Here is a 26,078-nt window from a genome sequence, read left to right as displayed (position 1 = left end):
GTGTAACAACTAATGTACAATTGGAACAGCTTGCAAGACGTATGTGTATACAATTTTTTAGAGGTGTTTTCATGCGCAATAATTTACCGATAAACAGTGTACGACGAAATGAGAGCGGTATCGTCAATTTGGATGACGTCGATGGTTCCGGTACTCATTGGGTTGCGTATGCAAAGAGGGGAGATCGTGTAGTATATTTCGATAGTTTTGGAAATCTGCGACCGCCCAAAGAATTAGTGCGATATTTTGGACAAAATGTTGCAAATATAGAATACAATCACACGGCCTATCAAAATTATAATCAAAGTATTTGTGGACAATTGTGTCTTGGATTTCTTCAAACGGTCGATGATCGATATAAATTTAAAGCCTGACAATTCACCATCGCGACTCAGTATTCGTTTGACAGTTTTCCAGCATGTCACTTACACTTACGTTGACCGGCAAGAGTAGCGCGCTTGCTGTAAGTTACTTTCCGGCTATAGATTTAGACGATGGCAATTACGAGCTTGGTTTAACGGACTTTGAAATCGATCATACGATATCGAACGTGAATTCTTGGAATAATAAATTTTATTTTGATAACGACGATAAGGAAATTACGATTCCCGAGGGATCGTACGAATTACACGCTATAAACGAATATCTCCGACATGCAATTTTACGACATCGACGCGTAGTTGATTCCAACGATATTGTTGATGACGAAGAACACGATGAATATCCAATAACGCTTCGCGCTAATCATAATACGCTAAAAAGTGAAATCAAATGTGTCTATAGAATAAATTTCAGTAAACCGGGCAACGTTGGATCGTTCTTGGGATTCTCGTCGAATCGTATATTACAGCCTCGGAAATGGCACGAATCGGATGTACCAATAAATATTATTAGCGTAAATATTATTCGTATAGAATGCAGCGTAACCACTGGCGCGTACAGCAATGACAAGCGCGTACACACGATACATGAATTTTCACCGAGCGTGCCGCCAGGATATAAAATATCGGAAACGCCAGCACAGATCATTTATCTACCGATCGTCGCACGGAGCATTACTGATTTAACGATACGCATTGTTGATCAAGAAGGACATTTGCTCGATTTTCGAGGAGAGGAAATTACCGTAAGATTGCATATATGGCGGCGGCAAAAATAAAGCCTTTGACAAATGAAATGCTTGTGTTGAACGGAAGCACGCGAGAGACAATATCTTTGCGAGGGACAATATTTTTGCAAGAAGGCGAGTGACTGCTGTATCGTGTGACAATAATCAGATATCTGGTTACGCTAAAAAGAAGCTCAGCGCGTTGAATCGCGAGTTTTTAAAATCATTGGGATTCGTCGTACGAAATACATAACAATATGATTGACATCTTGAATATCGGAGATGAGCCGATCTTTGACGACCGTATCATCAAGATTGAGACTCATACGTACAATCCATACGCCAACACAACGCTTGGATATAGCGACGAGATACGGATACCGATACAGCATCAAGATTTGTACACGTTACCATGTGAAAGTTTTCTATACGTCGAAGGAAAGTTGATGGTGCGTAAAATAGCTGAAGAGGGAAGAGTGGTATTGGGAAACAATTGTGTCGCGTTTATGTTTGATTAACTTCGATATGAACTCGACGGTGTGGAGATTGACCGCAACAGAAACGTTGGAATAACTTCCACGATTAAAAACTATATCTCTCTAACAACCGAGAAAGGTAAAATCTTGGGGAATGCTGCGTGGTATGTCACATAATGCTGTTGAATCTTACTTCAATTTTTGCGTGCCGCTAAACATACTATTGGGTTTTTGCGAAGATTATAAGCGAATTGTGATCAACGCTCGTCACGAATTAATTCTGATACGTTCGCGCAACGATAACAATTGCATATTTGGACATGCTTCGGCTGAAGCTGATATCGAATTATTCAAGATACAATGGCGTATGCCGCATGTAATATTAAGCGAGGTCAATAAACTATTCTTGCTGCGCGCGTTGGAAAGTGGGCGATACTTGAATATCAGTTTTCGCTCTTGGGATCTATACGAATTTCCTCTATTGCATAATACGACCAAGCATTTGTGGACCGTGAAAGCCGCCTCGCAGCTGGAGAAGCCGCGATACGTGATCTTTGCGCTGCAGACTGGTAGAAAAAATGCTGTGTCAAAAGATAATACTACATTCGACGACTGCAAATTGACCAACGTTAAACTCTATCTAAACTCGGAATTTTATCCCTACGATGATTTGAATTTAGATTTCGATAAAAATAGATTCGCCCTCTTGTTCGATATGTACTCTCGTTTTCGCAAATCTTATTACGGGTGTGATAATGATGATGTGCTATTAAACATTTCAAAATTTCTACATTGCGGTCCTCTCGCAGTTATCGATTGCTCGCGACAAAACGAGTCTGTCAAAAATTCCACCGTGGACGTGAGATTAGAGTTTGAGTGCAAGGAGGATATACCGACAAATACTACCGCCTATTGTCTCATCTTACACGATCGCGTTGTCGAATATTGCCCATTGACCAACGTAGTTCGTAAAATTACCTAAATCAGCAAATATCCCCTCCAATGTCAAAATATATAAGGATTGAGATTTTGGCGATCGGCAACAGTCGTACATCGTTCTTGCAATCGTACGGTAATATTATCAGCATGATCGCGCCAACGTTTGTGGATCTGCAGGGATTCATTATCGGGAGAAACTTTGTCGTGAAGGAAGTAGCGATATTGAGAAATGGATCTGTTCTCTCTCATTACTTTTTTGCAAGTTCCGTACCATGGCGTGCGCTTACAAAATCTGAGAGATGTCAAGCTTCATGGCTAATCAGACATCACCATGGACTTCAATGGGAGGATGGAAACATTCCATACAGCTTCGCTAGGCGTTTGATTACGAGAGCTGTGATGGGTGCGACGGAAGAAGAAGATGGAGCATCTCCTATCGTGTACGTTAAAGGATGCGAAAAACGAGAATGGTTGGTCGATATACTTGACGATGATGCGAGAAACGACGTTATTATTGAGACCTTGGATGCGGATTATGAAGATATCACTTCGTTAAATAAGCTAGATGTTACTAATACTATGCACTGTGAAAAACATTTGAAATATTGCGCTTTACAAAATGTATTTAAAATATTCAATTGGTGGACGAATCATCATAAAGATTCACCCAAACATTATTTAGAATAAACTACTGTTAAAATATATTTTATTCTCTCTTATTCTTCCCTTTTCCTCTTTCATATCCCAGTATGCGAGTATTAAATTTCAGTACGTGACGTTAGATAACGGCGTCAGCCACCTTATCAGGCTACGGATGTTACATTTCAGTACATGCACATAGACTTTAAATATTTGAATGGTGTATAAATAATTGTTTTGTCGTTTAATTGTCGTTCGTTAGCCGTTCAATAGTCGTTTATAGTCATTCGATTGCCGTTCGATAGCTGTTCGATAGCCGTTCAATAGTCGTTCAAAACCGTTCGATAGTCGTTCAAAGCCGTTCAAAGCCGTTCGATAGCCGTTCAAAGCCGTTCGATAGCCGTTCAATGACCGTCCGATAGTCGTTCAAAGCCGTTCAATGGTCGTTCAAAGCCGTTCGATAGCCGTTCAATGACCGTCCGATAGTCGTTCAAAGCCGTTCAATGGTCGTTCAAAGCCGTTCGATAGCCGTTCAATGGCCGTTCAATAGCCGTTCGATAGTCGTTCAAAGCCGTTCAAAAGCCGTTCAATGGTCGTTCGATAGTCGTTCAAAGCCGTTCAAAAGCCGTTCAATAGTTGTTCGATAGCCGTTCAATAGCTGTTCGATAGCCGTTCATAGCCGTTCGATTGCCGTTCGATAGTGGTTTACATATTATAATATATTATTCATATTTAAAAGGCTTTAGATATTTGCTCGTGAAAACATGCTAACTTTTGTTTTCTTATCAAGAGTTGAGAGTAAGCGTTCTTCGTAAGTGATACATCTCCTACTATAAAATGTTTGAGACAATGTCTATCCCGTTATGTTCGTCACAAAGTGTTTGACAGTCAGAAGTGAGACATTTAACTTAAAGAACGACGAATAAAAATGTTTCGTCTTAATCTGGTAAGTAGTGTTCAGTGTTTTGGCACGTGTATGCGACATTATGTGTGATATGTATTAATTAATAATATATTTCAGTTCGTGCAAATTGATGTCATCCACCGCCGATACATGCGGTGGATGAGAGGAAATTTGCGTTGGGCGCACGCAAGCTTGTGGGGTGACACTCGCGAAGCCCGCGAGTGTGCATGCGTGCACCCAACGCAGTACGAGGACATTTTTCATTTACGGCCTCTTTTCGGCTTGGAGCCGTATGAAGAAGAGGAGAATTGGGAGCCGGAGGAAGAGGAAGAGGAAGAGGTGTCAGATGAGGAAGAAAATTTAGAGGAAGAGGTGAAGGAGGAGGATTGGGAGGAGGATTGGGAGGAAGAGCTTGCGGCTCCAGGAGGATAATGTAAGTATCTATTTAAAAAAATATTATATTAATATAAATTTAATTTTTAATATTTAATATTTTTCTGTTTCAGAAGGAGCGCCGCCTATATATATATTTTTATTATTATTATTTTTATTTTTATTTTAACACACACACACACACACACACACACACACACACACACATACACACACACACATTGTAATATACACACAATTATGAAATAAACTTATTATTATTATAATTGTAATTAAAGTATCAATTATTTCTACACCTTCTTCTTTCCTTTTCCTACATGCATGCCTCGCGCTATCTCATCGGTACATGCATGCCTCGCGCTATCTCTTTTTATCTCTTTCTCCCGCGAACGTCATCCTTTTCCAACACCAATGCCACACCTACTCGCGGCATCGTACCTTCGCGTTCCGTCTTACCCGCGGCCCCCGCACCTACCGTTCCGCCGCGGTCCCCCTTCCCCTCTCCGCGGACCACGCGGCTACCGTTCCGCCGCGGTCCTCTCCCCCTCTCCGCGGACCCCGCGCCTACCGTTCCGCCGCGGTCACCCCCGCGTGATGTCATTCCCACCCCATGACGTCATTCCCACCCCCGTGATGTCATACCCCCGTGATGTCATACTCACCCCCATGACTTCACCCCCCCCCCCGATGTCATTCCCACCCCGTGACGTCATACCCCCCTGACGTCATTCCCACCCCGTGACATCATCCCCCCCGTGACGTCACCCCCCTCCCCCGTGACGTCATACCCCCCTCCGGTTTCCCCTCACCCCTCACCCCCCTCAGAGGACCATGGCTTAGAACCGGCCTAGATACACTACTGACGCAGCACCTTTTCCACGAGATACACGTCGGGATCGTCGACGCGCAGCAACTCGTGCTCGTAGAATCCTCCGGCGATCGGCTCGCCGCGCGAATCCTTCAACAGATACGTTACGGGATTAGTCCGTTGTATCTTAGTTATTCGAAAAATCTCTGTAGTCCAGTTGGGTGTGAAGCCTTTCTCGAAGATCATCTTAAATTTGCTAACGCGTACCGGATCGGCTACTTTGAATTTCGCCGGAGCCGCGATCTTTATATTGCTGTATATAGTATTTACAAGTTTATCGGCGATCGTTGGAGTTACGTCGACGGGTTTCATACATATAGTGCGATGTTTTCGCGCGTTATATTCCTCGACGAGTCGAGGTAACTCGTCGATCCACTTGTACGTTCCGTTTAGCGTGAAGTACTTCCACATAGAATTTTTGAGCGTACGATTGAATCGTTCGACTATCGACGCTTTCATCACCGAGTACGTCGAATAATGATTCATTCCGCGCTTCTTCGCGAAATTTCGCACATCGGCATTGTAGAATTCCTTTCCTTTATCGGTCTGCAGATTTTTCGGACACCGCTTAGAGTTTCGTACAATTTTAGATAACGCTCGGGTAACCTCGTTCGCGCTTTTGCTCTTAAGCGGTACAGCCCATGCGTATTTGCTTAACGCGTCGATAACGGTGAGTATGTAGTTGTGGCCTTTGTTGAGTCTCGCGTAAGGACGCATCTCGACCACATCCGCTTGCCATAAATCATCGTACCCGCGCGCCGCGACGCGACGACGCGGGAAGTTTCTTCTCGCGGGCGCGTGCAATTCCTCGACTAGTCTTCGTTTTTCGACGCTCATAATTCTCTTCTCTTTCTCTCGAGAATAACGTTGGGTGGAATCTCCCTCTCGAGCGGCTCGCCGCTCCCGCTAATCTTCGCCAGTTCCCTCACTCTTCCCGATAGCTCGTCCGCGTCTCTCTTCAATCGTGACGTTGAATTTTCCAATTCTCGTATCTTCGCCTCGGATTTCGCCGCGGAATTCGCCGCGATGCGCGATTTTTGGGTTAGTTCCTGTATTACTTTACCTTGATTGAACATTATTTTACGATCGCTCGCGTTTCTCGTCGAGGACTCCGCCGCGTTGAGCGATATAGTATTTTTTGCGGCCCCGATTCGATCGCCTAAACCTTTAATTCGTTTATCCAAAACATCGATCCGTTTATCTAGAGCGTTAGCGCTCGTTTCTATTCTCGAAATGGAATTTTCCGCAGCGTCTATTCGTTTACTCAGAGCGTCATCACGCGTTTTTATCTCGGAAACGAAACTCTCCGCGACGTCTATTCGTTTACCCAGAGCGCTATAGAGCTGAGCGAGTCTCGTGAACAATAGAATGACGCCGTGCCCCGCCTCGTCCGCGTTTTTTCTCAATTGCGATGTGATCCCCTCGACGTAGCTTTTGCTTATCGCATCGGCATCCTCCTCAGGTTGAGCCAAGCGTTTTATCTTGCGCTCTCTCGCGTCGTATTCGATGGAAGAGCTTAGACACAGCGCGTTATCGCGCACGTAATTTCGCAGAGACTCGATAGCCGGACGTAGTCTTCCGGTTCTCGCGTCGTAGCCTCGGTTTCTTAAAGATGAGCCAAATTTGTTCACGGACATCGCGAATTCCGCGTACGACTGCGACGGTCGTCGACGCGACGGTTCGATTTATACGATCGCTCCTGTCTCGCGAAGCTCCTCGATTATCGATAGAATCTCGTTTTCGTGAGCGTTGTTGCCAGCTCGACGCGAAGCGTCTAACAATCGCAGACGATCCACTAATTCGTTCGGATCGTCCCAATGGACGTAATCGATTTTATTGTTCGTGACACGCATAGTCGACGGTACGCGACCCGCGCCTGTTTTTTTCGCGCCGCTGCCGTGAATAAGCGGAGCGATAATGAATTTATATTTGTATCCTTTATTTCCTAAAACAGACTTTTTAGCGTCATGATCGCGTCTATGAGCGTTCGTTGTTAACAATATACTTCTGTATGTTAATTTATCCTTTTCTGTATATATGAGACTATTAGGAATTTTCATAAAGATTAATTCGTACAAACCGGGAGTACCGATATATTTAATCTCATCTATAAATATAGAATCATTCGCATCTACGTCGAATCGTTTATCGCCGAGCATCGCGCTTTTCTCGCCGATGTAAACTCCGTAAACGTGATCGATCTCGTTCGGCGCTTCTCCGCCGAGAAGAGTCCCCATATATTTTCGCCCTAACGGTCCTAGTCGATCGTGCGATATCTCGCGATCTTGAGAAATTCGCGGAATTTGGGATATTTCGAGCGTCGAGGGCGATTCGAGACTCTCGGATTCGAACGTTTCGTCTCGCGCGAATGGATCTCTCTCGACGGAATACTCGTTTAATGGAGTAGAGACGGCGTCCAATCGTCGTCGCGCGCGTATTCGTTTCGCCTTAGGTTTTTTCCAAACGGGAGTTAGCGCTTCGTCCTTCCATTTTTCCTCGACGCTCGTCGTCGAGGGCGAGACGTCGATCGCGTCTCGTTTTATCGTCTCGCGCCGCGACGAGAGCGGCATTGTGAATTTAGACGACGCATCCGGACCGGGTACTCATTGGATGGCGTACGCGAAAAAAGGGGACGACGCGATTTACTACGACGGTTTCGGCGATCTTCGTCCTCCGCGCGAACTCGCGCGTTATCTCGGGCGCGACGCGAATATTCGATACAATCGTCGCTCCGAGCAGACGCGCGATCAGAATATCTGCGGACAATTGAGTCTTCGATTTCTTCGAGGAATCGATTGGAGGAATCGTCGACTATAATATCGGCCGTTATTCGTCGATCGAGCGCAGTTCGATCGCTCTCGCCGATCATGTCGCTGACTCTCACTCTTTCCGGACGAAGCAGCGTTTTCGCGGCGAGTTATTTTCTGCCTCTCGATTTAAACGACGACGATTACGAATTAGGTTTAACCAATTTCGAAACTTATAATACGATACCGAATATAAATTCCGCGAATAATAAATTTTACTTCCACGATAATGACGAGATTATCGCGATTCCGGTAGGATCTTAAGAGTTAAGCGCTATAAACGCGTATCTAAGAGCGGCAATTCGTCACAAACGACGAGCGAGAGAGGAGGAACGAGAGCGGCAAAACGAAGAACCGGAAACGAGCGATGACGATTATATATACGATGTTGGCGACGACTATTTCGAAGATGATGAGAATGGCGATAAAAGTGAAAATTCTATAACGCTTCGCGGTAACGATAACACTATGAGAAGCTAAATTAAATGCGCGTATCGAGTAAATTCCACAAAACCCGATAATATTGGTTCGCTCCTGGGTTTCTCATCTCGCGTGTTACAACCGAATAAATGGTACGCGTCCGATAAGCCGATAAATATTATGGCCATTAACCTCATTCGAGTAGAGTGCAACGTCACGACAGGGGCGTATCATAACGACAAATCCGCGCATACTATACACGAATTCGCACCTAACGTTCCACCCGGATATAAAGTGTCGGAGATTCCAACGCAGATCATTTACCTTCCGATCATCGCGCGGACCATTACCGATATAAAAGTGCGTGTTGTCGACCAAAACGGAAAATTGATCGATTTTCGCGGCGAAGAGATCACGATTCGTCTACACGTGCGGCGAAAACGGTAAAGAAGCGCGCGATGCTCGTAGTGAACGGATCGAACGCGAGAAACGCGCCCGTCATCGCTGTCGCGTCGCCTCTAAACGCGGAAAAGAGAAGGAAGAAGGGAAAAAGACTGACCGTCGCCAACGCGGCTTTTCTGCGCTCTTTGGGTTTCGTCGTGCCGAGGACCGCTTCTTCGTAAAAAGCGGAATGTGCGACATTCTAAGTATCGGTGGGGAGCCGATCTTCGACGATCGCATCGTCAAGATCGAGACTCACACGTACAACCCTTACGCCAATACTACATTCGCGAATAGCGACGAGATACGAATTCCTATACAACAGCAGGATTTGTACACGTTGCCTTGCGACAGTTTTCTCTATGTCGAGGGCAGAATCAAGTCGAAGAAGGCGCCGAGCGCGCAAGAGGAAATCGCATCAGTGACGAGACTAGTGAACAATTGCGCGGCGTTTATGTTCGAGGAGATTCGCGACGAGCTCGACGGCGTGGAGATCGATCGAAACAGAAACGTTGGAATAACGAGCACGATTAAGAATTACGCGTCGCTGACGGTCGAGAGAAGCAAAATATTAAAAAACGCTGAATGGGATTTATTAGCGACAACTCATTCGTCGATCGGGGATTTTAACTTTTGCGTACCTCTCAACGTGCTATTAGGTTTTTGCGAAGATTACAAGCGCGTTGTGATCAACGCGCGACACGAACTTATTCTAATACGAGCGCGCAACGATAACAATTGCGTCATATCGCGCGAAACGCAAGAACCTAAAATCGTTTTGTTAAAGATACAATGGCGAATGCCTCATATAGTATTGAATGATGTTAACAAATTAAGATTATTGCGCACGATAGCGGACGATACCTAAACGTCGCTTTTCGTTCGTGGGATCTCTACGAGTTTCCGCTTTTACAGAGCACGACCAAACATTCGTGGACTGTCAAAGCGGCGACGCAACTCGAGAAACCGCGATACGTTATCTTCGCGCTACAATCTGGAAAGAAGAACGTTCTGTCCGAGGAGCCTTCTTTATTCGACGATTGCAAACTAACTAATGTCAAACTGTATCTTAATTCCGATTTTTATCCTTACGATGACATGAATCTAGATTTCGATAAGCATAAAGTCGCCGTGTTATACGATATGTATTCGAAATTTCGAAAAACGTACTACGGATGCGACAACGACGAAGCGCTCTTAAATTTAAATAAATTTTTAACTCACGGCCCGCTCGTAGTCATCGACTGTTTTCGACAGAACGATCAAGAGCGCCACTGTGGACGTTCGCATAGAGTTCGACTGCAAGGAGAACATCCCCTCTAACACCACAGCCTACTGTCTTATCATTCACGATCGAGTGGTAGAGTACAATCCGCTCACTAACGTTGTGCGCAGAATCGTGTAAGCGCGACGATACTCGAAAAAGTACGGAGAAAGAATAAAGCGCTTAGAAAAAAATCTAAAAGGAAACACTTCAAGTATCGCTAACAACCACGATGGACGCGCCGATCTTCGTCGATCTTCAAGATTTCGTAGTTAACGAAAAATTCGTCGCGAAAGAAATAGCCGTGTTAAGAAATGGCGTGGAATTGACGCATCACATCTTTCGCCCACCGATGTCGTGGGATCTGCTCACGAGAGCGGAAAAATCGCGAGCGTGTTGGCTGATATCAAATCATCACCAGCTAAAGTGGAACGATGGACACACGAATTACGGATCGATGAAAAGACTCGTTCGAGACGCCGTATGTCGAGGATCTAGCCCCGATTCGACGGTGCAGATCTATGTCAAAGGTCACGAGAAGAAGAAGTGGCTAATCGAGATTTTAGGAAACGTCGCCGACGATCGCGACATAGCCGTCTCCGTCGAGACTATCGATTACGAAGACATCGAACGTCTGGAGACTCTGAACGCTTCGCGAGCCTTTCGCTGCGGATATCACGCGAAAAATTGCGCGTTAGAGAACGCGTGCAAACTGCACGATTGGTGGTTCGAGCGGCGCGATCGTTTGCGCGATATGCGCGATATGCGCGATTGATTTTATATTATAAATTATATTATAAATTATATTACATTATTGTATATTACATTATTGTATATTACATTATTGTATATTATATTATTGTATATTTAATCTATAAATTTAAGTTTTATATATAATGTATCAAATTAATTATATTTTAAAATTTATATATAATATATCAAATTAATTATATTTTAAAATTTATATATAATGTATCGAGTCAATTATATAATCTATAAATTTAATCATGAATGTATTAGTTATACTGTTGCAAAATACGCAAAATACACGTTATACGAACGAACCGCGTTTTTTCTTTATCGCGGTCGCGTCCTTTATCGCGGTCGCGTAACAAACTTAATTATAGAGACTTTAAATCTATTTAAATATACTATTTTATATGAATGGCCAAAACCTGCAGAATTTGTTTGATTTTTGCTGACACTCTGTTGTCAGATTGTCTTGCGCAGATTTTGCTCGATTTTTGCCATCAATTTGACGTCAAGTTATATCAAGCTTTGCTCGGTTCTTGCCGTCAATTTGCTGTCAGGTTATGTCAGTAAGTTTTGTCACCAAAATACAAACTTAATGTGGACACAGATGATTACTACGAGAAGCGCGAGAACGAGAGGATGCGGGAGAAGGAAAGAGAAGTGTAAAGAATCGACGCTTCGCTTAACGTATAGCGTTTATTCGTAAAAATCATATCTTACAAATGCGCTTCATTAACGCGTAAAATTACTCCGTGTCGAACGGTTGCGATTCGGGCTCGTAGTTCGCCAATCGTACACCCGCCCGCGATTCACCCTCGTTGATCGTTGCCGGTTCGGCCTCGTCCTCCATCAACCGCGATTCGGGCTCCTCGCCGATCGGTCGCGATTCGGACTCCTTGTCGATCGGCGATGCGACGACTCGCCTAACCTCGGGAACGGCGAAGTCGCGCTCGCTCTCGCGAAGCGGACCGATTAACTCGGAGATGGCGAAGTCGCGCTCGCGCTCGTGAAGCCGACTGATTAAGTTAAACCGTTCGGTAGCTCGCGCGACGTCGCGTCGGCGAGCGTCGCGCAATGCGCTATGAACGCTTTGCGCTTGTGCGAACATAGTCCTCGTTCTAGTTATTAAATCGTAGAGCGATTCTCGCGCCGTTCTTATACAGCCCTCTATTTCTTGTCTAAAATACAAAAGTAAAAGTTAGTAAAAGTAAAAGTTAGTAAAAGTAAAACGTTATTAAAACATTATAATTTATTATAATTCCGATCGAATACTTACATTAAACGCGCAATATCTACGTCTTCGTTCAACTGAAAGGCGAGTCTAAACGAATCCGTACTACTCTCGATAACACCTTGCGCCTCCGCGCGCAAATCCGTGGCGAGGTCTCCCAGAACATAGGACTTTATCGCGATTAAATCTCCGTTTACATTAATATAATCGGCCGCGTTAATTATCTGTTCGATTCGTTCCATATCGAACAGTTCGCGACCGATTTTAACTCTCGCCACTTCGCGCTCCACCGTTTCGCGCTTCGTTATCTCGCGAGCGAGAATACTTTGACGCTTCTCGAAACGATCTCGCGTTTTATAAAAATCGACGCGCGGATGTCGCGGTACGATTTATCGATCGCGCCGCATCTTCCTTCTGCGACCGCTCCGTCGCCGGAAGGGGGTATCTCTACTCGCTCATCGAGTGTCCTTCTTAGAGGACAAACGAATAATAAAATAGAAATAACAAAAAACATCCGTTAGATAACGCGCATCGTTGGAAGGGATATCTTTAATCGCTCATCGAGTGTCCTTCTTAGAGGACAAACGAATAATAAAAATAGAAATAACAAAAGAGGAACTCGAGCGTCCGCTAGATAACGCGCATTCCGAACGCTCGATGTCGAAAGAAGCGCGTTTCCCTCTCCCCCACCCACGTTATTCGTCGACGATAAAAATAGACGTCTCGCGGAACGCGCGAATCAATCGCGCTCGACGTCTCTCGATAGTTTACCGCGTCTTCCACGCTTCGCGCGATGACTAACGCGAAGACGGCTCTCTTCTCGCCCTAGCGACGATGCTCGTCGCCGCGACGGTCGCCGCGCCCTTCGACTCGGAGAGGATCGAGGCGCTCCGTTTCCTGCGCGCGTACGGTTTTCTAAATGACGATGGAGGATCGCTGTCGTCCGATAACGCGACGTCTCTGCGTCGCGCGCTATCGCTGTTTCAAGAATACTATCAATTATCGGGAAACGGCGCGTTAGACGCCGTTACGCTTCACCTTATGCGCAAACCGCGATCCGGTCTCGCGGACATTCCCGATCGCGCGTATAGCCCGATCGCGCGAAAATGGCCGAAGACGCATCTCGCGTGGAATTTTCAGGTGGCTAGCGAAGAAATCTCGCGAACGGCCGAAACGGCGTTCGCGTTATGGGCGGCGAACTCGTCGCTAACTTTCACGCGCGACCCGTTACGTCCCGATATATTGATATCGTATCGAACGGGCGCGCACACTTACGCGAATCGTCGGAACGTCGGTATTTGCCCGGCGGCCTTCGACGGTCCGGGAGGAGCCCTAGCTCACGCGTTCTTTCCCTCTGGAACGACCGACTTCACATCGGAGATACACGTCGACGATTCCGAACCGTGGCACGTGTATCTAAACAAGAATCCTCCCGACACGCATCACCTGCTACAAACGCTAACGCACGAGATCGGCCACGCATTGGGTCTACAGCACAGCATGCGCAATGACTCTATAATGTTCCCGTATATACCCGACATCGAGAATCAATTTCCAGTTAAGCTGAGCATAGAAGACATTCTCGCTATACAGAATCTGTACGGATCTCACGATGATGGAAATTATCCGACGGCGACTCCCGCGACCACCGCGGCGCCCGCGACGACGAACGTCGCGTCGACCGACCCAGCGCGCGCGGATCTTTGCGCATTGCGGCGCGTGGACGCCGCGCTGATAATGAATCATCGATTATATATAGCTAATCGCCGCAACGTATGGTCGGTTGACATGACCGAGAAACGTTACGGTAGACCCATGACGCTCACGGATTACGCGACGTTTCTACCGGCGAATTTCACGCGTCTATCCGCCGCGTATCGAAGACCCTCGGGCGATCTCGCGCTATTCGCGAACGATTCGATCTACCTCGCGGAATATCCCAGTCTTAAACTAAAATCGGGTTGGCCGAGATATCTCCACGATATCGGACTTCCCCGAAACATTAAAATCAACGCAGCGATAAATACGCACACGGGACGAACCTATGCTATATACGACGATGATAAAGTCGCGGAAATCGACGAGTGTCACATGATAGTCGTTAGACACGCTCCATTAAAATATATATTTCCCGGAATTCCGTCCGCGATAACGTCGGCTTTCCGATACATCGATGGTAATCTATATTTCTTCGCCAAACGTCAGTTCTACGCCTTCAACGAATTCACAAATTCGCATTCGTAACCTCGGCGGGTCCTTTCGATCTACGCGCGCTCGGCATCGAGTGTCCTACGGATGGACTGTTAAGGCAATTGCGCGATCTCCTTAGTCGCGTTTATCGCCTCGGCGACGCGACCGAGAGAGAGAGGATTGACGATGAGAACGACTAGAGCGACCCTACCTTTATTTTTAAAAATAGAATATATAAGAGAAAACGCGCGAAAGGGGAAGAAGCGATCTCTACGCGAGTACATAAAGACCGTCCATCCGTTAAGCGCTTCATTATTGACGGAGAACACCGAAGCTAACGCGCGAGAAAGAACAAACGAGAAAGAACGAGAAAAAACAAACAAGACGATGTACGCGACAATGGTGGGACAAACGCAGCAGCAACACTCATTCGACGATCGATCGAGGATAACCGAGCGAGACCGCGAAGATAGCGCGGAATACGCTAAAAAAGCTAAAATGGACAATGGGGTAAGACTATCAAACATTTATTTGAACTAATAATTCGCTAGCACCGTTTCTCTCATCGCTCGCATCTATTTTTAGACGAGATCGCGATCGGACGCCAAGACGCGACACAGACGTCTCGGTCGCGCGACCGCTCAGAATCTTAGGAAGACGCTATCCATTGACCAAAACCGCATATAAACATCTGGAAATCAGCATTAACGTCAGCCGACCCTCTTTCGTCGAAATCGTCCTTGGAGATTGTCACGGCAAAGAGATCTCGCTAGCGCCGGATACGTGGACGGAACTGCTCGATCTACGACCCACGCTTCTGTCGCACTTTCGCTCCGACGAGCGCGACGAGGCGCGCCCGACGCCGATACACATCGGACAGTTGACGCTACGATTCGGCAAACTCAACAATCTCCGAATACTTCGTCTCGAATCGCCTAAAATTCGTCTAGCCGTATTGAAGAACATTGTCGTAACTATATTAAATCTGGAACTTTGCGTCAACCGCATCGTTGCATCTTTAAGCGGTTTAACCGTGCGCGTGGACAACAAGCTGACTCGTTTCCTCGACATCGCGGCAGGCGCTCGCGATAAAGCGCTTATTCCCGCGATGATATGCGAGAGCGATAACTTCGACCGCAACGATCTAATCGATTGCGAGCTGCAGGCTCTGCTCTTCGGGGAATCATGATACGCTTACTCGTATTATCGTATTATTAATATATTAAAAATATTGTAAAAGAAAACAATAAAGACACTTCTCCTCTTTCGTTAGAACGACGATGTCTCTTTATTTCACGACCTTTCGAAGATTCGCCATCTCGCTAAAGCGGCAAGCGCGCTCGTATCGCCGCTAACGCGCGCCTCGAGAAGAGGAGAGCGACGAGGGACGCCCCTCCGTCCGCTCGACCGCCCACCGACGATCCCCCGCCCCCTCGACGCCGAGCGCCCGCCGTCCGCTCGCGGATCGCGCGCTAGAAGCGTCGCGCGCGTCCCTAAAGAATCGCGACAGCGGATCGCGCGCTAGAAGCGGCGCGCGCCCCTAAAGAATGGCGACAGCGGATCGCGCGCTAGAAGCGGCGCGCCCCTCTAAAGAACGAGTCGCGTCAAGGTCGAATCGGGAGGAACCGCCACCCCCCGAACGCCATCTCTCGAGCGCTCTCGGCGACTCGTACCCACCGCTCCCCCCGGCCGCGCTTCCCCTCTCACCCTACTTACCCCCCCATACACCCGCCCAGCCCGATCTCCATCCCTCGGGCGCCTACAAACTGCTCCAAAACTATCTCTCTCTCTTCCTCCCCAACGGTACCCTCTCTCTCACACTCTCACACTCTCACACTCACAACAAACTGAGCCAAAACCGGCCTTACTATCCTACTCATAGCGCTTTTCATTGTGGCTAATTTTCAACTTATTATTTAATTAATTTAATATTAACAATTCAATCAATTACACAGGAAATTTCAAATTTAAACAAATAGAACAGACTCTCTCAGTATATCTCGGATAAATTTTATATTTTTATATTTCTGTTTTCTCAAATACACCGTGTATTTAAAAAATTCATTTATATGTTATTATACATATATTTATTATTATGTGTTAATCAGATTTATGTATAGATATTTTTAACATTTTATATAAGAAATATATAGAAAATATTTACATTTTATGTATTTTGTTACAGGTATTTTAAGAATTGTTTACGTTACAATAGACATGTGAATGTTATATAAAAAAAATATCAAATTTTATATTCAATATTATATTATTGTTGTTCAATGTTTTCAATCGTTACATAAATCATTTAAAAAATGTGTGAGAATACAAAGCTTCTGAGTAATCGACAGTTACGTCGAAGGATAAATAATGCAGTACAAAACATATTATTGTCCTCGTGTACACAAGCAAATGACTCTAATTTTACTTCTACAAATACGCAAAATTTATCACCTATACGCTATACATATATGCAATTGGAAATAATGAAGGTATTACCGATGTAGATACAGTAAATGCCACTAATGAATCCCCTTCCACATTAATGCTCACAGAATTAAACTCGAATAACATGGATGATGCATATATGTTATACACTGACGACAGTGATATTTCTAGTGCTGAGAATGATGAAAATTATCATGATAATGGTCTTATAACGCATACATTTATAATAAATCCAATCAATTTTACGAATAACTTGCGTAGGCTAGCAATATTTTTTTATAAAAAACGTATCAGAATATCATTATTTTAATAAATGTAGAAATTGATATTGTATAATAGAAATCATAATAATTAAGTCTTTATCTTTCTTTTTTATTTTTCTGTAGAAACAATAAAACCAATAGTAAAGGATATCACTTTCGATTATGTAGATAGAGTTAGGTATATATAAAATATATATTTCATTACAGATAAAATATTTATTCTAAATTACGATCTGATATTATTTTATAGGTTCGTCATCAAAGAATACACAAAACATTGACGTTGAATTTAACAGCATACATCGTCAAGACTGGAAGTAGGTGCAAGGACAATGTCTCAACAACAATTTCAAAAATATGTGGTAGAGCGAATGGAAAAGATAACGATTTTATCTGAGCAGAACAATGCCTGTATAAGTCGATTATTACAAACTATGTCGACATTTTTAAATCCAACATCGAAACCGGACGGATTGCCGGAGTTACCGCTGAAAAGCGATGATGATTTCAAAAAATTGAAAGAACTGCTATTTAAAAAAACAGTAGATGCTGGGGATCATGAAATACCCGTCCCTGCTTACACCTATCTGGTACGGTTTAAAATTATGATAATCTCAGATACTCTCAATTGACTGAGTCGCGTATAGATACACGATGCGTCTCGCCGTTGCTGCACGCGATCTTTGCTTTATGTGACTTGGCGCGAGACACTACCGTGTTGATAATCACATCTACTTCTGTAATTTGAAAACATTTAAACTTGACTAATGTGGCAATCATGATTTTTCATAGAAAGGACGTCTTTCCACGATTGGCGGAACTGACCAAAGAGCCAGCGTAATGAATATGCTAAAATTCGTAATCACAAACGAATTAGCGATGACCTACAACTGGAAAGGGCAGAAGAAAAGAAGTTTCAAAACCACAAAATTACGTGAAGTTATCACAGGTATATATAATACAATCTTTTCAATTGGACATCAGATTGGACATTGAAACAAGTTCATATAATAACACTGTTACAAACTATTTATCTTTTATAAATCAATTGCTATATTCTTTCTTTCTTCTGTCACAATAACTTTTTACAAAATTGCAATACTAGTTTTTTGACATTTTACAATAATTTTTATATATTATAAAAAAATATTTAAATTTCTTATAATTATTACATATATTACGAATTTGTGTTATTACATAAAAAAATTCAAAGCGGAGTTCATGAAAATTGAAGGATTATGGAATTTTTTGAAAAGCATATTTTTGTTTAGTGTAAGAAAAGCCCTACAAGAAACACCCATTATTTGTTGAGAAATACAAAGTTGATCAAAATTTGTTTTTTAATGTAATCTTTGTTTATTACTATTTAAAATACATATTTTTAGTATATACAAATTTTTATTTTTTACATATGCTGCTCAAATACAATTTAAGAAAAACAATTCTTTTAATCAGTGCATTAAAGATGCCATACAATCGTGGCTAAAGTTGGCCAAAAGTCGTCACATGTACAATGCAAACGCAAGGAAAAACTGAAGAGCAGGAAACTAATTTTCTTATTATTATGATTACTAACAATAACTTGAAATAACTCTATTATATAATAAATAAATATATTCTGTTTTATTATTATAAATACTAATCTTTTTATTAATTATGTAACGCATATTCTAAAAAAATAAAAGAAAATAAATTACGATTTTTATTTGTTACTATTTTATTTTATATTCAAGTGATATATATTATCTTCTTTGCACTAAAATCTTATTATTTATTATTATTGTGTTGTAGCTATATAATCGTATATAATATATTCATTTAAAAATAAAAATTGCTTGAAAGGATAATAAAGACAACGTATTTTAAACAGTCATTGCAATACGTTTATATATATATATACTCGTTATTCGTAAAAATTATGTATTCGTAAAACATAATTTATCCGTTTATCAAATACGATTTTAATTGGTTGGAGAATAAGCATTAAAAATACGAATAAATGTAGTTTATGACAACGTATATTAACCGGACATCACAACTAAAATTATACGGAATTGATATAAGTTGAATCTATTATATTTAGATACCTCGTAAATACTTAATTTAAACGTATAATATACCGTCTTGTTTATTGGGTTGAATTAGACCTTTAATATCCGGACAACCCGGACCAAATTCACCAACCGTATGCAATTACTGCAAGGCCCCAGGGCATAGAGTTTCCGAATGTCGGAAACTAGCATTCAGAAACGCAGTTCAACCATCGGGAAACGCGGAGGGCCGCCCGACGGTAAGCGCGACCAGGGAACCGGCCCAAGCAACCGCGCGCTCCATCACAATACAACCAAAACCCTCGACGAGCCAGACCTGAACATAAGAAATGAGAATCAGGGCTCGTCCTCTTTAGAAAATTCATCAAAATTTTATAACGACCCAGCGCCGGCCGTCGAATCAACTAACAACTTTGAAAGTAAAGAAGTTAGTATAGGGATAGCGAATCTGGGCCAAGAAACGTACCAACCTAAAGTAGCAATTACTTCTGAAAAATTTAAAAGGTACTGTTTCTTCATGGTAGACTCGGGATCTTCCGTGAATTTAATAAAACTGGGAATATTAAAGAACGTCCATATAAATAATAAAGATACACTCCAATTAAAAGGTATCGCGAAGAAACCGATAAAAACACTGGGCTCAACCACTATCGAAATATTATGGGGAAGAAAATTAAATTCTACATCGTTAAGGACGATTTTGGCATACCCGCAGATGGCATAATAGGTACTAATTTCTTAAAATATAATAATGCCATTGTCGATTATAAACGAGGATGCTTGGCATTCGAAGATATTCAAGTCCCTTTCTTCAAAAACAAAGATATTACAATACTCGCGCGATCGGTGGTTGATATCACTTTCAATATCACAAATCCAGAGAAGAGGGAAGGATACGTTCCTCGTAATGAGCCAGTAAAAGGCTTATTTTTGGGGGAAGCTCTCGTCAAAAATTCCCGAGGGAAAGGGCAAATCAAAGCCTATAATTTGACAGAGTATAATTACACGATCGAGGTGTACCCAATGCCCTTGGAAGATTATATCATACTAGGTGATTCTGAAGAATACCATCAGGGTACTCCTGATTTTATGAGCAATGAAGAGCTCGCCAACAATGGGAAATCTTCATCTACTAAATCTAAGAGCCAAGGAGAGCTCACCAACACTGGGAAATCTTCACTTTCTTCTTTGAACTCCGAGGAGTTTTGTGCTTCAACCAACGATCAACTTCTCGCTACCGGGAATCTGACAGAGTCTCCTATGAGCAACGAAGGGCTCTCCGACTATGGGAAATCTTCGCCTTCTAACTCCAAGAGCCAAGGAGAGCTCACCAACTATGGGAAATCTTCAACCTTTTCTAAATCTATAAGCCATGAGGAGCTCACCAATACAGGGAAATCTTCAAACACGTCTTTAACAACTGACACATTTATTATATCTCCAGACCCAAGGGTCCCTTCTGAAAATTCAGATGTAATCTCTAGCCGCGTACAACGGCTTCAAGCTCTCATAAATACAGAGCATTTAAATGAAGAGGAAGCAGAACAAGTAAAAAATATACTCAGAGAGCATGCTGACTGTTTTCATCTCCCAGGAGAAAATCTTAAGTTCACTACCTTTGTCCAACATTTTATACCTACTACAGACAATATATCTATACATGTAAAACAGTACAGGTATCCACCTATCCATAAGGAGGAAATAGATAGGCAAGTAACTAAATTGTTAACTGATGAAATTATTGTACCATCAACTTCACCATACAACGCTCCCTTATGGATCGTTCCGAAGAAGTCCGCGGCCGACGGACAGAAAAAGTGGCGAATGGTAATTGACTTCAGGAAACTGAATGAAAAAACGATCGGAGATGCATACCCACTGCCTAATATTTCGGAAATATTAGACCAGTTGGGAAGCGCGAAATATTTTTCTATTTTTAATCTCGCCCAAGGATTTCATCAGATACCCATGGCTGCTGAAGATCAAGCGAAAACAGCTTTCTCTACTCCATATGGACATTACGAATACCAACGAATGCCTTTCGGACTTAAAAACGCACCTGCGACTTTCCAACGTTTAATGGATAACGTGCTCACAGGATTATGGGAAATGAACTTTTCGTCTACCTCGACGATATCGTTATATACGCCAGGTCATTGGAAGAACACAAAATGAATTTCTGAAATTCATTTCTGAAAAATGTTTCAGACAAAAGTTGTTTGGTTTCGAGGGGGCCATAAGATGGTACCATTGGTTTGACCTTGGAAAATCATGTGAAAGTCATGTGAAGGTCAACTTTAAAATCTTAAATGGAAACCCCTATTTTTTATTTAGTATTCTTGTAGCTGACATCGAGAGCTTTCCAAAACACTATAATAAAGTATTTTTTCATTAAGTACTTTTTGAGTTATTTTATATTTTATTCTGACATATTTTGATATAAAAAATAAAATATTTCGTAAAATATTCAGTTTTCGATCATTTTATCGTAATACTTCTATGTTCAGAATAATAACACAAATTAATTAGTGCCAAAAAAACAAATAATTGTTTAAAAAAATACATTATACATAATTTTCTTAAAAACAATTTTTTTTATACTAATTGATTTGTCTCATTATTCTGTACATAGAAGTATTACAGTGAGATTATCAAAAACTAAATATGTTACGAGATATTTTATTTTTTATATAAAATAACTCAAAAAGTACTTAATAAAAAAATACTTTATTATAATGTTTTGGAAAGCTTTCGATGTCAGCTACAAGAATAAATAAAAAATAGGGATTTCGGTTTAAGATTTTAAAGTTGACTTTAACATGACCTTCAAATGATTTTCCAAGGTCAAATCATTGTCACCATCTTATGGCCCCCTCGAAATCAAACAACTTTTGTCTGAAACATTTTTCTCTTCCGAGCTTGGTTTTTGAGATATTTGCCTGAAGAGATTAAAATGGGACACCCTGTATACATAATAAAAAGTTCACGACTCGGAAAAGCATTTAACGCTGTCGTATGTAATAAGCCAAGCGATCAACATTGCCTTCGTTGCCAGCTCGGTAGAAAGTGAGAAGAAGACGGAAAACATATGTCTATTCTTTTCTACTCTCCGAAGCTAGCCGAACCGCAGAGCGCACATGTATGCGGTTCGCGCTTGTGTGCGTTATCCCCTCCATTGCTGAGCCGTGAGCCGCGGGACCTGTTTCTGGCATCACTGGTCAGCAGTCTTGTATAAGATCTAAATTACACGAAGTATACACTATTCGCGAGACAAAAATTGCTCTAAGTCCGTACGACGACAAGCGGTATATCGTACCCGAAACCACCGACACGCTACCGTGGGGACATTACAAAATATCGTTGTAAATAAAAATCATGTATATTTATTGTAAATAAAAAATTACGTATATTTATTGTAAATTAAAATTATATATGTATATTTTATAAAGTTTACAATTTTGTTTATATTTGTAAAATATCTTGAATATTATGTATTATTGTTAATATATTTATAATATATTATTTTTATGTATCCAAGAATTGTGCGTTGCATCAAATCCCAGCCATTTCACATAAACCTCGTCGCCCTTTTTGCGTATTACCTTTTCCACGAGATGTATGTCGGGATTAGCAACGCGTTGTAACTCGTATTCGTAAAATCTGCCGGCGACGGGATTTCCGCGCGAATCTTTGAGTACATAGGTCACGGAATTAGTTTTCTGCACTTTAACGATCTTAAACACTTCGGTCGACCAATTTGGCGTATAACCTTTGTCAAAAATGGTCTTGAATTTACTCACGCGTACCGGATCGCTTACTTTGAATCTTGCCGATGCCGCAATCTTTACATTGCTGTATACCGTATTTAAAAGTTTATTGGCGATCGCGGGGGTAACATCGATAGGTCTCATGCCGATAGTGCGATGTTTTCGCGCATTGTACTCTCTAACGAGCCGGGACAACGCGTCGATCCACTTGTAATTTCCATTAAACGTAAACATTTTCCACATATTGCTTTTTAACGTTCGGTTGAATTGTTCCACGACCGAGGCTTTCATGATAGAGTACGTTGAATAATGATTAATGCTGTGTTTCTTCACGAGTTTCTGTACATTTGCGTTGTAAAATTCTTTTCCTCTGTCGGTTTGAAAATTTTTCGGACATCTTCCATCGTCTCGAATTATCTTTGCGATAGCATCAGCCGTCTCGTTTCCACTCTTACTCTTGAGCGGTACAGCCCACGCATACTTGCTCAACACATCGATAACTGTGAGTATGTAGTTGTAGCCTTTGTTAAATAATGCATATGGACGCATCTCGACCACGTTCGCCTGCCACAGATCGTCGGATCCGCGTACTATAAAACGTCTACGTGGGAAATTTTTTCTCGCTGGAGCATGCAATTCTTCCACGAGCAGCTGTTTTTCAGAGGTCTTTTGCGACATATTTGATCGAGACATAATTTGCAATAATGAGATAATTTCTCCACGTATATTCTTTATATATCTTTCTTCTGTGGACGAATCATCATAAAGATTCATCCAAACATTATTTAGAATAAACTATTAAATATATTTCATTCTCTTTTATTCTTCCCTTTTCCTCTTTCTTATCCCAGTACGCGAGTATTAAATTTCTGTACGTGACGTTAGATAGCGGCGTCAGCTAGTTAATTAAAATATAGATGTTACATTTCAGTACATGGACATAGACTTTAAATATTTGAATGGTGTATAAATAATTGTTTTGTCGTTCAATAGTTGTTCGATAGCCGTTCAATGGCCGTTTGATAGCCGTTCAAAGCCGTTCAATAGTCATTCGATAGCCGTTCAAAGCCGTTCAATGGCCGTTCCATAGCTGTTCAAAGTCGTTCGATAGTCGTTCAAAGCCGTTTGATAGCTGTTCAATAGTCGTTCAAAGCCGTTCGATAGTTGTTCAAAGCCGTTCAAAAGCCGTTCAAAGCCGTTCGATAGTCGTTCAATAACCGTTCGATAATCGTTCGATAGCCGTTCGATAGTCGTTCAATAACCGTTCGATAACCGTTCGATAGCCGTTCAAAGCCGTTCAATACATTGTTTCTTACTTTACATAGATTCATAGATTCTCTTACCTGTAAATATTTTCTTTTGAAGAATATTATAAAATTTTATCGAAGAAAAGTCAGGTATGGTTAATTTAATTTAAGAAAATTTATTAAATCAGAAAAATTTAGTGTATTTCTTTCAATTATATAATTTAATATTTCACTCAAGAATATTAAATACTGAGGGATCGTAATTTCCTTATCGTCGTTATCAAAATAAAATTTATTATTCCAAGAATTCACGTTCGATATCGTATGATACAATAATTTTTCGTCACAAAACCGTTTGCATTATATTTAGCAAATGCCGTTTTTGATAATTTATCATGATTAAACTTCTGTGACGACATATTCAGTAACGACAGAGATTATCTTTTACTTTACACAAACACGCACGCACGCACGCACGAACGCGCGCGCGCACACACACACACACACAGACACACACAATAAATGGATAAAAATTGTATTTATTATTATTATTGTTAGATATATTATTTATTTCATAAGTCCTTCCTTCATCCGCTCACCCTTTCCGCGGTCTCCTATGCTGCTACGATTGCTGCCTATCTTTTCCAACTCATGAATGCCATACCTCGCGCTATCCTTCTCCTATACGAACGCGATACATCGCGCTATCCTTCTCCCATACCCGTACTTCGCGCTATCCTTTTTCTATTCTCTGTTTCTATTGTCAACTGCAAACATGCTCTGTCAAAATGCATATGATATGCATAAAACATTGAGAAACGGCAACGGCTTTTTCAACATTTGGCAAAGTATAAATGTATCCAGAAATTTATTCCCACTTTTTTCAGGAAAAGAAGAAGAAAATGTTATTAGATAGTTTGAGAAAGTTGCTAATATCGCGCGGACGTATTAATTACCCACCGTCTTACGAACGCTATCCTTGTCGCACCGATTTATGAATGATATCCTTCTCACACAATCTCGCGGACCCTTCGCTTACCGATTTCACTACGGTTCCCCTCCCCTTCTGCAGACCCCTCGCTTACCGGTTGTGTCGCAGTTCTCCCGCGTGTGGATGTTACTAATACTGAGCGCTATAAAAAACATTTTAAAAAAATTGTGCTCTACAAATTTAAAATATTCAATTGGTGGACGAATTATTAAAGATTCATGCAAATATTATTTAGAAAAAACTATTGCTAAAATATATTTTTGTTCTCTTTTATTCTTCCTTTTCTTCTTTCTTATCCCAGTAGGCGAGTATTAAATTTCAGTTCGTGATGTTAGATAGCAGCGTCGAGTGGCCTTCACTTGGACACAGTACAATTGGACACGGTGCAAATGGACACGTTACAAATGGACACGAGATTGTGCACACGGTTCAATTGGACACAGCGCATTTGGATACAGTAGCTTCTGGACACGTAAGAAAATACGCATCGTTTACTTGGACACCGCTCACTTGGACACTGTTCATTTGAACACCGTTCGTTTGGACACAGAAAGACGCGCACCGTTCATTTGGACACCGTTCGTTTGGACATCGTTATTTGCCCACCGTTCGTTTGGACACCGTTCATTTGGACACCAAAATTTGATTTAAGTTATACGACGTAATCCACACCAAATTTTTGTTTTAAATAAGAAATAGGTTTGGGTTAGGTTATATCTTCCGGAAGAGTGAATGAAAATGTTTCGCCTTAATCTGGTAAGTAGTGTTCAGTGTTTTGACATGTGTGTGCGACATTATGTGTGATATTTGTTAATCAATAATATATTTCAGTTCGTACAAATTGACATTATCCATCGGCAGTACATGCGATGGATCCGCGG

At 42.0% G+C, this 26,078-nt stretch overlaps 3 protein-coding genes across 3 annotated transcripts; 2 read left to right on the top strand and 1 right to left on the bottom strand.

Moving 5' to 3' along the window:
• Nucleotides 1-6,160: 6,160 nt before the first annotated feature.
• Nucleotides 6,161-6,964, bottom strand: LOC138940347 (tropomyosin-like). The gene has a single exon (XM_070309174.1). The coding sequence runs from the start codon at nt 6,962-6,964 to the stop codon at nt 6,161-6,163; it is 804 nt and encodes a 267-aa protein (XP_070165275.1).
• A 2,221-nt stretch (nt 6,965-9,185) lies between these two features.
• LOC138940346 (uncharacterized) lies at nt 9,186-10,318 on the top strand. Its single transcript, XM_070309173.1, has 2 exons — nt 9,186-9,806; nt 9,911-10,318. The coding sequence occupies exons 1-2, from the start codon at nt 9,186-9,188 to the stop codon at nt 10,316-10,318; spliced, it is 1,029 nt and encodes a 342-aa protein (XP_070165274.1).
• Nucleotides 10,319-13,077: 2,759 nt separating this feature from the next.
• Nucleotides 13,078-14,487, top strand: LOC138940345 (stromelysin-1-like). The gene has a single exon (XM_070309171.1). The coding sequence runs from the start codon at nt 13,078-13,080 to the stop codon at nt 14,485-14,487; it is 1,410 nt and encodes a 469-aa protein (XP_070165272.1).
• The last annotated feature ends 11,591 nt before the right edge of the window (nt 14,488-26,078 follow it).

Source organism: Polyergus mexicanus, unplaced genomic scaffold (assembly GCF_030449975.1).
Source record: "Polyergus mexicanus isolate NDT 795.1 unplaced genomic scaffold, iyPolMexi1.0 SCAF_16, whole genome shotgun sequence".
In the NCBI taxonomy this organism is placed as follows: Eukaryota; Metazoa; Arthropoda; class Insecta; order Hymenoptera; family Formicidae; genus Polyergus; species Polyergus mexicanus.
This window is presented reverse-complemented; position numbering and strand designations above follow the sequence as displayed.

Excerpts from the sequence above, each read along its gene's own strand:
- LOC138940345 (XM_070309171.1), top strand. The coding sequence starts at position 13,078 with ATGCTCGTCGCCGCGACGGTCGCCGCGCCCTTCGACTCGGAGAGGATC.
- LOC138940347 (XM_070309174.1), bottom strand. The coding sequence starts at position 6,964 with ATGTCCGTGAACAAATTTGGCTCATCTTTAAGAAACCGAGGCTACGAC.
- LOC138940346 (XM_070309173.1), top strand. The coding sequence starts at position 9,186 with ATGTGCGACATTCTAAGTATCGGTGGGGAGCCGATCTTCGACGATCGC. Across the intron at positions 9,807-9,910 it reads AATGGCGAATGCCTCATATA|AGCACGACCAAACATTCGTG; the intron begins GTATTGAATGAT and ends CCGCTTTTACAG.